This window comes from Salmo salar, chromosome ssa11 (assembly GCF_905237065.1).
Source record: "Salmo salar chromosome ssa11, Ssal_v3.1, whole genome shotgun sequence".
In the NCBI taxonomy this organism is placed as follows: Eukaryota; Metazoa; Chordata; class Actinopteri; order Salmoniformes; family Salmonidae; genus Salmo; species Salmo salar.
In genome coordinates this window covers 97,944,837-97,959,398 of record NC_059452.1, presented here as the reverse complement: position 1 = coordinate 97,959,398, position 14,562 = coordinate 97,944,837, and the positions used below count along the sequence as shown (strand labels likewise).

Sequence of the window (14,562 nt, the reverse complement as noted above, 5' to 3'; positions counted from 1 at the left end):
AATGTCTTTATACTTTTGGAACTTTTTTATTGTTCATTTCACTTTTGTTTATTATCTATTTTTCTTGCTTTGGCAATGTAAATATATGTTTCCCATGACAATAATTGGAGAGAGAGAGAGAGCGAGAGAGAGAGAGAGAGAGAGAGAGAGAGAGAGAGAGAGAGCTTGTTATTTACTGTAACTAGGAGGCAGTGCTTTCTAATAGATGTGTCACACCCACGGTATTTGGCACAGCCTAAGTATGGCTACATCATACTATCGTGTAAGCCTGTGATTGGACTATCCATTTCCTTTGTCACATATACTTTTTCAGCAGACTATCTTCAGTGAAGCTGCTTATGCCTCTCCTCTCCCTTCATGTGTGTGTAAATCCCTCTGTAAGTGCATTTTTACTTTTATGTTCTGTTTGTTTCAAGAGCTTTTTGTAACATTGTTTGCATTGATAATCATTGAAATACTTGTAAGAGATCTGTTTGTGGGTTAGCTGCTTCACTACCAAAAGGCACTGTTGACTGTAGTGTTAAGTTATGTAATGTCTGTAATATCTACTGCAGTTTACCGTATGTGAATGCCATAAATCATGTAATGTTTCTTATTTTCATCACATTATACAGACCTACCAGCTAAACAGTTCAGCATCTGAGAACATGGGGCAATCTAGAAGTGGCTTACACTGACCAAGCCGACTGGGACCTACAAGATCATTTATACACAGAAGAGACCGTGTTTAAGGTATGTAGTAAGGTTTAGGGTTGGATCCAAATGTATTATTCAGATGTACACAAATGTTATGAGCGTTAAATAGATCTTCAAAATATTTGCTGTCAAATTCGAAGGGAAAATGGATCTATATCTGCAGGTAATTTCCTGATGTCACCAGCGACAGCAGCACCCCCTGTTCTACCCCTGGTTTGAACTTTAGATCTGGAATAGTATAGCTTATTGAAGTCTTGACACTGATGGTCGGTCGGACTATAACATGTAGCCTAATATAACATTAATTTGTGAATGATTAAGTATTTATTGCATAAAATTAAACACCAAATGTACATTTTGCCAAAGAAATAGGAGTGGAAAAATATAATTTTTCAGCATCTCTCTAGCGCATTTACAAACGGGCGGGTACTGACCGCGGGCTAACGTCCAATATTTTTTAGCAATTGACACTATTGCCTTTAATTTCCTTAAAAACAGTTAAACTGATGTAATTAGAAAAATGCCGGGAAGGCTATAAAGCTCGCTCCACGAGGAGAGCAGAATTGACAGTAAAATCATAACAGATGCCAACTACATTATTTATGCCTTCATTCTATCGATTAATACCATGTATTCTTGTGAGTAGTGCTTTATAGTCTTCTAGTTGTGATTGACAAATAGCCAGACAAATATTCTGAATTATAAGCAGACAAATATCTAAATAAGGCTTTAAATATTCAAAATTTTTACTCGCACCCCCTCTGATTTTTTCTTCTTCATTTATTAAACTAAATATTAAAAATACAAAATGTCACAAGCTGTGGAAATCTGTAGGATCAGTAGCGTATGCAGTGTGTGGAGAGGGTGTTGTCTGGTGAAACAGACCAAAAAACCGTAAGGTGTTGGAAGCCAGCCTGCCAGTCAGGGAAGCCTTATAGCCTGCAGGCCAAGCCTACCCAGGTACGCTACATCAGCTGACGATCCTCCCAGCTCTGCCCACTTGTTTGCAGCACTGAATATTGCTCTCCATTACTCAATTTTGGATCGTCATTAGCACAGTATACATGATCCCAATTTTAGCTCCAAGACACTAGCAATCTGAAAAGGGAGGTTGTGCTGATTTGTTGGCACATTGAACCATGTCGTGTACGTACTGTAGTTAAAAAATTCAGTGGATAGTGGTAAAACAATGACGTCATATGTGGATTCCTACATCTTTATGCATCTTTACCATTTCGGTTTGGCATTTTGGAGAAAAAAAACCTACATTTTTCTAGATTTCTTTAAAAATATTTGGGTACATCTTCTAAATCAACTAATATGCCATCTTAAGCCCTGTTTCCATTGCATTAGGGCCAAACTCGATCTGGCTCGAATGGAAAACTCAAATTCAAGCTAGGTCAGGGGAAATCTGGTGCTAGCCCGATTAGAATTCATGCAGGTGATGCTGTTACTATGCAACCACCAGCTGATCACTGCTGGATGCTGATATGTTTAGTTTGTCTGGGTTTGTTGCTGTTAGCTAGCACATGGACAAGCAGTAGTCAGACATGACACGAATTACAACCATAGCTGGATCCATTTTTAGGAACAGTCAGCCCTCGGATGCTAGCCAGCTAACATTAGCTTTCAAATCAAAGTTGAAATGAGTTAGTTAGCTAGCTAGCACATGTGAGTTAGCAGGGATTTAAGATAGCTAGGTTTTCTTGAAAGCTAGCTAGATACATCTATCAAACCTGTCGTCTGGGTCTATTTGCAAGCTAGCTAGTAGCCAATGCCCTGGCAAACATGGTAGGAACAAGGCTAACCTTTTAACTAGCTAGCTAGCAAGCAAAAAATGTGTCTAGCTGGCACTGGCAGCAGTATAGGGTAACATTAGTTAAAGTGTGATAAGGGTGCTAGCTAGGTATCTAGCTAGTTGTAGACATGACTTTCTACAAATTTTAGCTAGCTAGCCAGCCTACATTAGTGAAGCTAGCTGCACAGTCACATTGGCAAGCTAGCAACATGACTAGCATAATTTCTAAATTCTGGAGGCAGTGGAAATGCAATTTAAGCTAGCCCACCAATGCCGGCCTAGTAAGGCCAGATAGCCCACCAGGGGTTGTTGGGCTGGCATTATGGTAACATTGTGGCACCAGTAGGAGTAGTAACGCCAATGACGATAACCCCTGAATTTTAGGTCAATTAAGATTTAAAAAATGTATATAGGCCACAGATTCTCAGATCATTAACTAAAGTGATATGATTAATCATTTTGCTCACAATGTACTTTCCCTTCATTTACACTGAACAAAAATATAAATGCAACATGCAACAATTTCTAAGATTTTACTGTGTTACAGTTATGGAAATCAGTCAATATAAATACATTCATTAGGCCCTAATCTATGTATTTCACATGACTGGGCTGGGGTGCAACTATGGGTGGGAAATGAACATTTAAATCTCTGGCAACAGCTATGGTGGACATTGTAGCAGTCAGCATGCCAATTGCACGCTCCTTCAAAACTTGAGACATCTGTATGTTTTTAATAATGTGTCCCTCAGTTTTATGTCGGTGTTACCGCCTTGAAAATCACTCATTACAAAGATATACAACGACCTTGACATTCCATCTAGTGGCCAGCTGTTATCGGGGGAGGGGTCTATGTACACTTTGTTTTGGTGCTCATCACACCCTTCCAGTATGTCATACATTTGAGGATTCCGTTAATAATTTGATGTCTAAATTCAGTGTAACTTGGTGCTACCACGTTTACACTGAACAAAAAATATAAACACAATATGTTAAGTGTTTGTTTCATGAGCTGAAATAACAGACCCCAGAAAGAGTTTTGTGTATGGAAATGTATTTCTCAAATTTTGTGCACAGATTTGTTTACATCCTTCTTAGTGAGCATTTCTCCTTTGCCAAGATCATCAATCCACCTGAAAGGTGTGCTGAGGACAATAAAAGGCCACTCTAAAATGTGCAGTTTTGTCACACAACACAATGCCGCAGTGTCTTCAGAAAGTATTCAGATCCCTTGACTTTTTTCACATTTGTTACGTTACAGCCTTATTATAAAATGTATTAAATAAATAACAATTCTCAGCAATCTACACACAATACCCCATAATGACAAAGCAAAAAAAACAGAAATACCTTATTTACATAAGTATTCAGACCCTTTGCTATGAGACTCGAAATTGAGCTCAGATGCATCCTGTTTCCATTGATCATCCTTGATTGAAGTCCACCTGTGTTAAATTCAATTGATTGGACACGATTTGGCAAGGCACACACTTGTCTATATAAGGTCCCACAGTTGACAGTGCATGTCAGAGCAAAGACCAAGCCATGAGGTCGAAGGAATTGTCCATAGAGCTCCGAAACAAGGTTGAGTCGAGGATACGGACCTGGAAGGTTACAAAAAATGTCTGCAGCATTGAAGGTCCCCAAGAAACCCGGGGCCTCCATCATTCTTAAATGAAAGAAGTTTGGAACCACCAAGAATCTTCCTTGAGCTGGCCACCCAGCCAAACTGAGCAATTGGGGGAGAAGATCCTTGGTCAGGGAGGTAATCAAGAACCTGATGGTTACTCTAACCGAGCTCTAGAATTCCTCTGTGGAGATGGGAGAAAATTCCAGAAGGACAACACTCTCTGCAACACTCCACCAATAAGGCCTTTATGGTTGAGTGGCCAGACGGAAGCCACTCTTCAGTAAAAGGCACATGACAGCCCACTTGGAGTTTACCAAAAGGCACGTAAAGGACTCTCAGACTATGAGAAACAAGATTCTGGTCTGATGAAACCAAGATTGAACTCTTTGGCCTGAATGCCAAGCGTCACGTCTGGGAAACCTGGCACCATCCATACGGTGAAGCATGGTGGTGGCAGCATCATGCTGTGGGAGTGTTTTTCAGCAGCAGTGACTGGGAGACTAGTCAGGATTGAGGCAAAGATGAACAGAACAAAGTACTCTCCTTGATGAAAACCTGCTCCAGAGCGCTCACGACCTCAGACTAGGCCGAAGGTTCACCTTCCATCAGGACAATGACACTAAGCACACAGCCAAGACAATGCAGGAGTGGCTTCGGGACAAGTCTCTGAATGTGCTTGAGTGGCCCAGCCAGAGCCTAGACTTGAACCCGATCTACTGTAACATCTCTAGTGAGACCTCAAAATAGCTGTGCAGCAATGCTCCCCATCCAACCTGAGCTTGAGGATCTGCAGAGAAGAATGGGAGAAACTCCCCAAATACAGGTGAGCATCATAGCATCATACCCATAGCATCATACCCATAGCATCATACCCAAGAAGAATCAATGCTGTAATCACTGCCAAAGGTGCTTCAACAAAGTACTGAGTAAATGGTCTGAATACTTATCTAAATGTGAAATTTCTGTTTTTTATTTTTAATACATTTGCAACAATTTCTAAAAACCATTATGGGGTATTTTGTGTAGCTTGATGAGGAAAAAATATATTTAAGACATTTTAGAATAAGGCAGGAACATAACAAAATATGGAAAAAGAAGGGGTCTGAATACTTTCCGAAGGCACTGCATGTACATTTTAATAGCCTTTGTTTTTATTGATCTATAGAATATATTAAATACTTTTGGGTTTTTTCTAGCATTCAAAATCATATATAATCCTAAATCCCCAAAACATGTCAGTACAACTCCACTGGGCCACTTCTTTCCCTAAGTACTTTAAACATAAAGTTGTGCATTGTAAGTGACTTGCTTTATGTTTTGATAAACAGTTCAATGTAAACAAAAACAGCCGGGTAACTATTTACCATTTTAAACTGTTTTTCATGGTTGCAAAGGCAAGGGACGCAAATGCTACCACAATTCAAGAACGACCCGTATGGCACTCTGCTATGAGAAAACAAGTGGAGTGTGGATGTGCATTTCATTGCAATGTGTCAATGTTTACTTTTACTATTAAACAGAAATGCAGTTCTCTGGATGCTCACAATTGTTCTGGTGGTCTGTGTGTAATATCAAGAGTCATTTCAATCATCTGTATGTTTGGCCAGCATTCAGAACATCTCCGGGCGAAAGATTTGCATGGCCAAAACAGTTTTTGGTGTCGTTTCTATATGTTTGTGTAAGGTAGGAGTTCGTCCACAAGAGACGGAGTTCATCCACAAGAGAACAGCTGGTGGCATGATAGTGTCTTGTATGATTTTCTTTTAGACGCAGCCATCTGCAGACCCTCACTGAAACCAATACTATCACCATCTACTGGCCATGGTGATTCTTCAAATGTCAACTGCCTTCGCATAATCCTAAATCCTGTTCCCCCTCCTCCTTTCCAAACTCCTTGTCTGTCCTCCTTTCCTAGCTCCCTTTGCTTTGCTTCTTTCCTAGCTTCCTTTCCACTGTGAACCTCGTCCCATTACCAAAAACAGGAGAGGTTAGAATTTTGCCAGAGGCATGGTCTTTGTGACTGTAACTTTCACACCCATGATTATTCACGATTAATGTAGGATTATTACTAAAAATGGCAGCATCCAAAATTATTGACACCCTTGATAAAGATTTTTTTTTAAATCAAATACTAAGCTATATTCTATGCTAAAAAAAAAGGAAAATATATTATTTTATCCTAATACAATTGCTCAGAGAAAAAGATTTTGTTGTTTTTCAGATTATTTTGTGCCCAATTGAAATGAATGGTGAATAATGTATTGTGTTATTTTGGAGTCACTATTATTGTAAATGATTAAGGATAATGCTGAATGAATTGCGAATAATGATGAGTGAGAAAGTTAGAGGGTCAAACTTCATGTCTTAAAGTATTGATGGACTGTCGTTTCTCTTTGCTTATTTGAGCTGTTCTTGCCGTAATATGGACTTGGTCTTTTACCAAATAGCCCTATCTTATGTATACCACCCGTACCTTGTCACAACACAACTGATTGGCTCAAACGCATTAAGAAGGAAAGAAATTCCACCAAATAACTTTTAACAAGGCACACCTGTTAATTGAAATGCATTCCAGGTGACTACCCCATGAAGCTGGTTGAGAGAATGCCAAGAGTGTACAAAGCTGCCATCAAGGCAAACAGGGGCTACCTTAAAGAATCTCAAATATAAAATATATTTTCATTTGTTGAACACTTTTTTTTTTTTTTTTTTTTTTTTACTTCATGATTCCATATGTGTTAATTCATAGTTTTGATGTCTTCACTATTATTTTACAATGTAGAAAATAGTAAAAAAAAAAAAATTTTAAATCCTGGAATGACTAGGTGTGTCCAAACTTTTGACTGGTATTGTATTCTATTATTATTTACAATAAAAGTGACTACAAAATTACACAGTACATTATTTACCATTAATTTCTATTGGGCACAAAATAATCAGAAACAAAACCAAAACAAACTGCAAATGCATCCAATAAGTTACATTAGTCACCAGCTTGATGTAGTCATTGCGTGCTAGGAATATAGGACCAAATATTAAACTTTTGACTACTTTATTTACAAGAATCTTTAGAGGTGTCAATCATTTTTACCCTTATCATTTTGAGAAAAAAAGTATTACTTGTTGAACAAAATCTCTTTCTCTAAGCATTTGAAATAATATAATTTTCATTTGTTTTTTATAATATAATAAATTTAAATTTTAGCCCGATTCAGACTTGTACGCCTTTCATTGAACTTTTTCAGTACATTTATTTAAAGCCATTCACTTAAATTTGGTGTACCTTTTTAACTTAAATTATCTCGACAGACTCATTTGAATATATGGAGAGACCGGTTCAGAATATTAGGGATCATTGAAAGAAAGCCATGTAAATACGTACATTAGTCTCATTTTCAGCACCAATTGGTAGATTTAAAAATACTCTGATCTTGTATATTATTTAGGGTTAGGAAAGTATTTATGAATAATAAAAACAAAACAGGTTTGGAGAGGTTTTACAAACAAAATATATTGGTGAACCAAAAATCCAGTGGTCTGATTAATCAATTGTTCAATCCATAAACAATTGGAAGGTGAGAAAAGTATACAATAGGGGATGAACAGTAGTCCTACAAATCTACCAGAACAATCCTCACTAATCGTAGAACTGTGGTAACAACAGTGCAGTCGTTGTGAACCGTGCACCAGGCTTCAGGTTTAAGATACTGTGTATGGTCTGCATTCCATAATGATTCAAATAGACTAACTTGTAATACGTTAGCCTGATATGATCCACTATTGCTAGCGATCCTGAGGAACAACCACATGAACCGGATAGAGGAAATAAAGGTAAACTAACAATGTAATGGAATGATGCAAAATGTAAGAAAACTAACAGTAAAGCGAAAGTTATAAATGTATGTGGGTAAAACTGACGGTGGCTACCGTTACTGGCTAATATTTAACACCATACAAATTGTAAAAAAATACAGTGAAAAGTCTGGGTATAACAACTAAAACATTCTAGGAATCATAAATCAACTCGGTATGTAGATGTCGTTCCACTTGGAACTAACAGGTTGCTCAACCTTATTCATCGTTTCATTGCACACAAAGGTGGTGGAATTATGAGGGAATTAAGTCAAGGTCAGAATATGACGTATCTGTAGACACATCTCCGCCACACCTTCATTTCTATGCTCTTCACCCCAAACGAATAGCAGTTGAATAGCATGCTATTCTCATTCTTAAGTTCAAGGTCAGAATACACGTAGATTGAACTGCACATAAAAAGGGAATTCCTTTCCATTTACGTGCGCTTAACCTGGGTCAGGAATCCCCCTTTGGTGCCCTGGATGGAATTGTAGATTAGAAATGAATGGCATACTACTGTAGGTGTTTTCACAAATTCCAGGTGTAAAATTAGATTTTGAATGTTGTTGGGTAACTTCTGTTTTAGATGTCTTGTTCTAAATAATATAATAATCTCTTACCCTGTCATAGGAATTGTAGGATTCCCATCACTACGGAAGAATTAGAAGAGCTTGTCCTTTCATAAAACTTTTCCTTGCAAGATTACTGTACTAAAATGACAATTTTATGTTCTAAAATCTAATTGCTTAATAAAACTCATCACAAGTTTGAATTTTATATTCTAGGTATCATAGCTGAGAGCAGATCCTTATAAGAAGAAACATCAAGAGGGAGAACCTACAAGAAGCCAGAAGATGTGCTGCACTGCAGAAGCTGGCTCAAATTCATTGTGGATATGTACTCTATACATTTTTTAAATTGGCTAAGACAATAATACAAGAGCCTTGAGCAGTTTCTAATATCACCTGTATGAAAAGACAAATTATCCATTGGACTAATTAGTATGTTAAACATGCATCATTTAATTTACAAAGTTGTGAACTGATTGTTTAATTTATATATTCTCGGCAACACAGAAACAAAATCCCTTCTCGATTAGGTTCTGGAGTTAGAGGTATGAGATTTGATACTAAAGCTAGTGGCGGAACCAGGGTGGAGTCTCTTTGCTAGCTCCACCCCCTTCTCTCCGCAAGTCTCGGCCAAGTCTATTGGCCAAATGTCTCATCCCCTTCCGTAATTTGAAAGATGCCAGGTGCACCCCTGTGAAAGTGTAATTCAGCCAAAAAACTAGCGACACGAAACCAACACACCGGAACAATTACCCCTGGTTGTTCGTTACATCTCACAGACATTAGTTACATTTATCTTAAACTGAAATGGCTCAGAAAAGACAGAGTGATGAGCCATTGGACAGAGCCCCCAAAAGGTCCCCAGTTTCTGATTCAATGAACTCAACCCCTACCAATATAGCTCATGAACTGAATGCCAGATCCCCTGGTTTTGTTCCCCCACACCTCCCCCAAATTGACAACACAGATAATGGGCAGTCTCAGAACCTGCCTTCACTGCCTTTTACAGCAGGTGAAAATGATGCCCATTCATCCACTAATGATGCTCAGCAAATGGATCCTCTTGGTGCTTTGAATGCGTACTTAGTGAGACTTCAGCAAGGTGACGATGGCATAGACAGATCCATAAGAGTGATTAATCGAGCAAAGTTCAATACAACGGAAATTAGACAGCGGCTGGACATGAGTCGGGATGATGTGAACGACTATGCCGTCTTCTATGTTATGATTTTAGAGGCAATAGATGGACTTTCAAAGAAAATTACAGAACTGGCCGGTGCTAATGATGTAAGACTGTTACAGTTGGAGGGTGACTTTGTGTTCCCAGTCTCAGCCCGTTTGCCAAATGGAGAAGTGGAACCTAACACATTTCTTTCGTTAATCGAGCAGGTGGTCCAGAGTAACCAAGAAATATTGACTGATGACACCCTAGAGCTTGTTGTACAAATCGTGCACAATCTCGAGGGTGGTGTTGGTCCACGTAGAAAGGTGACAGATATCTTCGATAGTGAGCTAATTAAGAAAAAGCGTATGCACCTCATTGTACTCACTAACAAAGACAACAACCTTTGCTTCGCCACTTGTGTAGTTATGCTTTTAGATCCAGGATTGACTACGAGTGACGCTGAGCAGAAAGGCAGAGATCTGCAGACTTCAGTTGGGTTATCTGAGCTCACTAAGGTTTCTTTATCAGACATTAACAAATTTGAGAAGGATCTGGGTGTTAAAATAGTGGTATTTTACCGTGAAGGGTCAGATATAAAACACTTTAAAACACCTTTTAAAAAAACTCATGCCAAAACAGTGTTTCTTTACCTGCATGATGACCATTACTATGGTATCACAAACCCAAAGGGGTTTCTGGGAGTTAGCTATTTTTGCAACTTTTGCTATTCTGGCTATAGCAAAAAGAATGACCACAAGTGTGAGAATTGCTGCAATGTCTGTCATCATGCTAAGTGCCCAGATCAGCCAAAGAAGACCATCCAGTGTACAGAATGTTTGCGTTTCTGCCAATCTAAATTCTGCCATACACAGCACAAAGTTCGTAATTTGAATAAAGCCTCTGGTAAAATGTTTTCCAGGTGTGATCTAACCAAATACTGTTCCCAGTGTAACAGACGTTACAATATTAATATGGCAAATCCGAAGGAGCACAAATGTGGAGCTAATCGATGCCTCTGCTGTAAAGCTGTTACAATGGAAGCAGAAGGCCATCAGTGTTTCATTCAAAAACTTGAACCCGAGGAGCCTAGTGAGAAGTACATCTTCTATGACTTTGAGACAAGACAAGACACAGATGAGCACGTTCCCAACTTTGTGTGCTGTATGGATTTCCATGGGGAAACCTGGACTGCAGAGGGAGAGGACTGTGTTAAAGCCTTTTATAAAAAATACAGAACAAACAAGTACAACGGCTATACATTCATAGCCCACAACTCAAAGGGATATGATGGGTATTTTTTGATGAAATATCTAGTAGAGAACATGATTACACCAAAAATCACAGCACAAGGCAGCAAGCTTATATGCATTATTGACAAAGACTTTAAACAAAGATACATTGATAGTCTCAGTTTTTTATCAATGAAGCTGAGTGACATGCCAGAGGCAATGGGCTTTGAAAATGACAAGAAGGGATATTTTCCACATTGGTTTAACACACAGCAAAACCAGAATTACATTGGCAAGTACCCCTCCCCTGAAGAATATGGTGACAGAACCATGATGAAGAAAGAGAGGGAGACCTTTCTGCAGTGGCACAAATCAAAATCTGAATCAAAATCTGAGTTTGACTTCAAGAAAGAGATGGCAGAATATTGTAAGAATGATGTGATCATTCTACGGAAAGCATGCTTACGGTTTAGGGACGAGGTCCTTAGCACTACAAAGGTTGACCCACTGCAATGTGTGACTCTTGCATCCCTGTGCATGAAAATCTACCGCACAAGATTCTTACCCGAAGATACCATTGCCATTCCCCCATTAGACAATTACATCCAAAGTCAGAAGACTTTTTCTACTCCATCTATTCAATGGTTGGAATATTTGTCTCACAAGGAAAAACGATCCATAAAGCATGCTCTGAACGATGGAGAAAAACGGGTGGGCAAGTACTCGTTGGATGGTTTCTCAGAGGATGATGATGGCACCACAGCCTACGAGTATGCTGGCTGCTATTTTCATGGTTGCCCGGACTGTTATGACTATAATGCTCTTTGTAAGCAGACCAAAATGACCTTTGGTGTCATGCATCAGCGTTTCCAGGACAAAATCAGCTCGTTGCAAAAGGACCACAATTTGAATGTGAAGGTAATGTGGGATCATGATTGGAATGATCTCAAAAAGACAGATCCAGAGGTCCAGACGTTCTTGAAAACCTTTGAAATGCCTGAGCCCATGGAACCCAGAGATGCCTTTTTTGGGGGTAGGACGAACGCACTCCACCTGCATTACAAAGTGCAACCAGGGGAGACAATCCAATACTATGATTTCACGTCACTTTATCCCTTTGTAAATAAGGCAAAGGCTTACCCCATCGGACACCCTAACATAATTGCACGTGAATTTGAGCCACTAGACAAATACTTTGGTTTCGTCAAAGCCAAAGTATATCCCCCAAAGGGTCTGTATCTCCCTGTGCTACCATATCGTGCTGCTGGCAAGCTTATGTTTCCACTCTGCAGAATCTGCTCTGAGTCAGAGAATCAAGAGACTGAGTGTACTCATTCAGATGAGGAAAGGGCTCTAACTGGAGTATGGTGTACTGTTGAAATGGCTAAAGCCATTGAGAAGGGGTACAAAGTTGCCAAACTGATTGAAGTGTGGCATTTCCCCAAAAAGTCTGAATCTCTCTTCACTGAGTATGTCAAGACCTTTCTAAAAGACAAACAAGAGGCCAGTGGGTGGCCTCATAGTGCAGCTGATGAAGTTAGCAAAGAAGCGTACCTTCAGAGATATGAGGAAACGGAAGGTATTAAGCTGAACCGTGAAAAAATAGTTGTCAACAAGGCCATGAGAAAAATTGCTAAGCTTTTTCTGAACAGTCTTTGGGGAAAGTTTGGCCAAAGAGCAAATCAAATGAACACAACTTTGATTAAAGATTTGCAAGAACTTCTGAACTGTGTGTTCTCTCCTGAGAAAGATGTTTCTAATATCTCTTTCTTGAATGATGATGTTGTCATGGTGAATTGGAAGTACATTGAGAAGCGCCACAGTTCTCCTGGTCCTGTTAATGTTTTCATTGCCGCTTTCACAACTGCCTATGCTAGACTGGAGCTCTACGACCTCATGGAAAAACTGCAGAAACGAACACTGTACCATGACACAGACAGTGTCATATTTGTGAGTAGGCCTGGAGATTGGATGCCAGAGCTAAATGAGTTCTTGGGGGGCCTGACGAGTGAGTTAGATCCAGGTGATCACATTGTGGAGTTTGTATCGGGTGGACCAAAGACATATGGATACAAAACACACAATGGAACGAAATGCATGAAAGTTAAGGGGATCACGTTACATCATTCCAATGCAACTTTAGTACATCTGGAGTCTCTCATAGGATTGGTCAATGACTTTCTTAGAGATAGGGACAATTCAGAAGAGATATCGACACAGAGTACCCAGATTGTCAGGGACAAGAGGAGATTCACTTTAAAAAACCGCTCTGCCCCAAAACGATTTAGAATAGTGTATAACAAGCGGAGGCTTTTCCCAGACTACAGTACACTGCCCTATGGGTACTAGGTTCTCTGTCTGTACTATGCCATTCTTGAAAAGTGTATTTAATCAATCTAATGGAAGAAAATCACTATTCTGTGAAGAATGCCTGTATATGTATATGAATATTTTTGTAATTATGATAGCACTGCTGGGATTGTCAAGACCCTCGATTATGATTTCTGGGCAAAAGTACAGAACATTGTATTTGTTTATGCTATCCTTATCTCATAGCTTGTGGTAAAGTATATAGAGGTTATATGTAAATTTACCATATTCCATATTATATTGAACATTATCTGTAGTTGTTGTATCTGACTTATTTTCTTTTTGTATTTTTATACGATATGTGATTTATTTTTTACAAACACAATTATTTTTGTTTAACTTTTCAGGCCATATTTATACTGTGTGTGTATATATATTTTCAATATTGTACTATCACATTTTTGAATTGTCACATTATTTTTACTTATTTAAAATCTGCAAATAAGTGCAAAAGTAATTAAATACATTTTAGAGTGGAAGCTATTTCACATGTTATTATGGCATAATAAATTCCAATTTACCCAATAAATAACTGGGAGTTTATATAGTGTGCGACTCTCTTTATTTATATAGCTTATAACAAATTCCATAGACCCATTACATAACTAATAAATGCCTCATGAGCTTAGTTCAACTGCCGTACCCCATCAGAACCCACTATAACCTTGTTTTACTCCAATGTTTGTAAACAAAGTAATTGTTAACAAATAATGTACAGCGCCTTCAGAAAGTATTCACACCCCTTGACTTTGTTCACATTGTGTTGTGTTACAGCCTGAATTTAAAATAGATTAAATAGAGATGTTGTGTCACTGGCCTACACAGAAAACCCTATAAATTATCTTTTTAGAATTTTTTACAAACAAATTAAAAATGAAGCTGAATTGCCTTCAGTCAATAAGTATTCATCCCTTTTTTTATGGCAAGCTTAGATAATATTCCAAAAATGTGTATCCTGCTATGAAGTACTACTGCAACTATTTGTCCTGAATACAAAGTGTTATGTTTGGGGAAATCCAATGCAACATATTACTGAGTACCCTTCTCAATATTTTCAAGCATAGTGGTGGCTGATTCATGTTATGGGAATGCTTGTAATCGCTAACGACTGGGGAGCTTTTCAGCATAAAAAATAAACTAAAAGGAGCTAAGCACAGGCAAAATCCTTGAGGAAAACCTGGTTCAGTCTGCTTTACAACACACACACTGGAAGACAAATTCAACTTTCAGCAGAAAAATAAATTAAAACA

General features: G+C 38.5%; 1 protein-coding gene across 1 annotated transcript; it reads left to right on the top strand.

Moving 5' to 3' along the window:
* The first annotated feature begins 225 nt into the window (after positions 1–225).
* On the top strand, positions 226–13,855 carry LOC106563771 (uncharacterized). Its single transcript, XM_014129618.2, has 3 exons — positions 226–377; positions 615–732; positions 8,765–13,855. The coding sequence occupies exon 3, from the start codon at positions 9,356–9,358 to the stop codon at positions 13,289–13,291; it is 3,936 nt and encodes a 1,311-aa protein (XP_013985093.1). The 5' UTR covers positions 226–377; positions 615–732; positions 8,765–9,355; the 3' UTR covers positions 13,292–13,855.
* Positions 13,856–14,562: the final 707 nt, after the last annotated feature.

Coding starts and splice junctions, on each gene's coding strand:
- LOC106563771 (XM_014129618.2), top strand. CDS start 9,356: ATGGCTCAGAAAAGACAGAGTGATGAGCCATTGGACAGAGCCCCCAAA.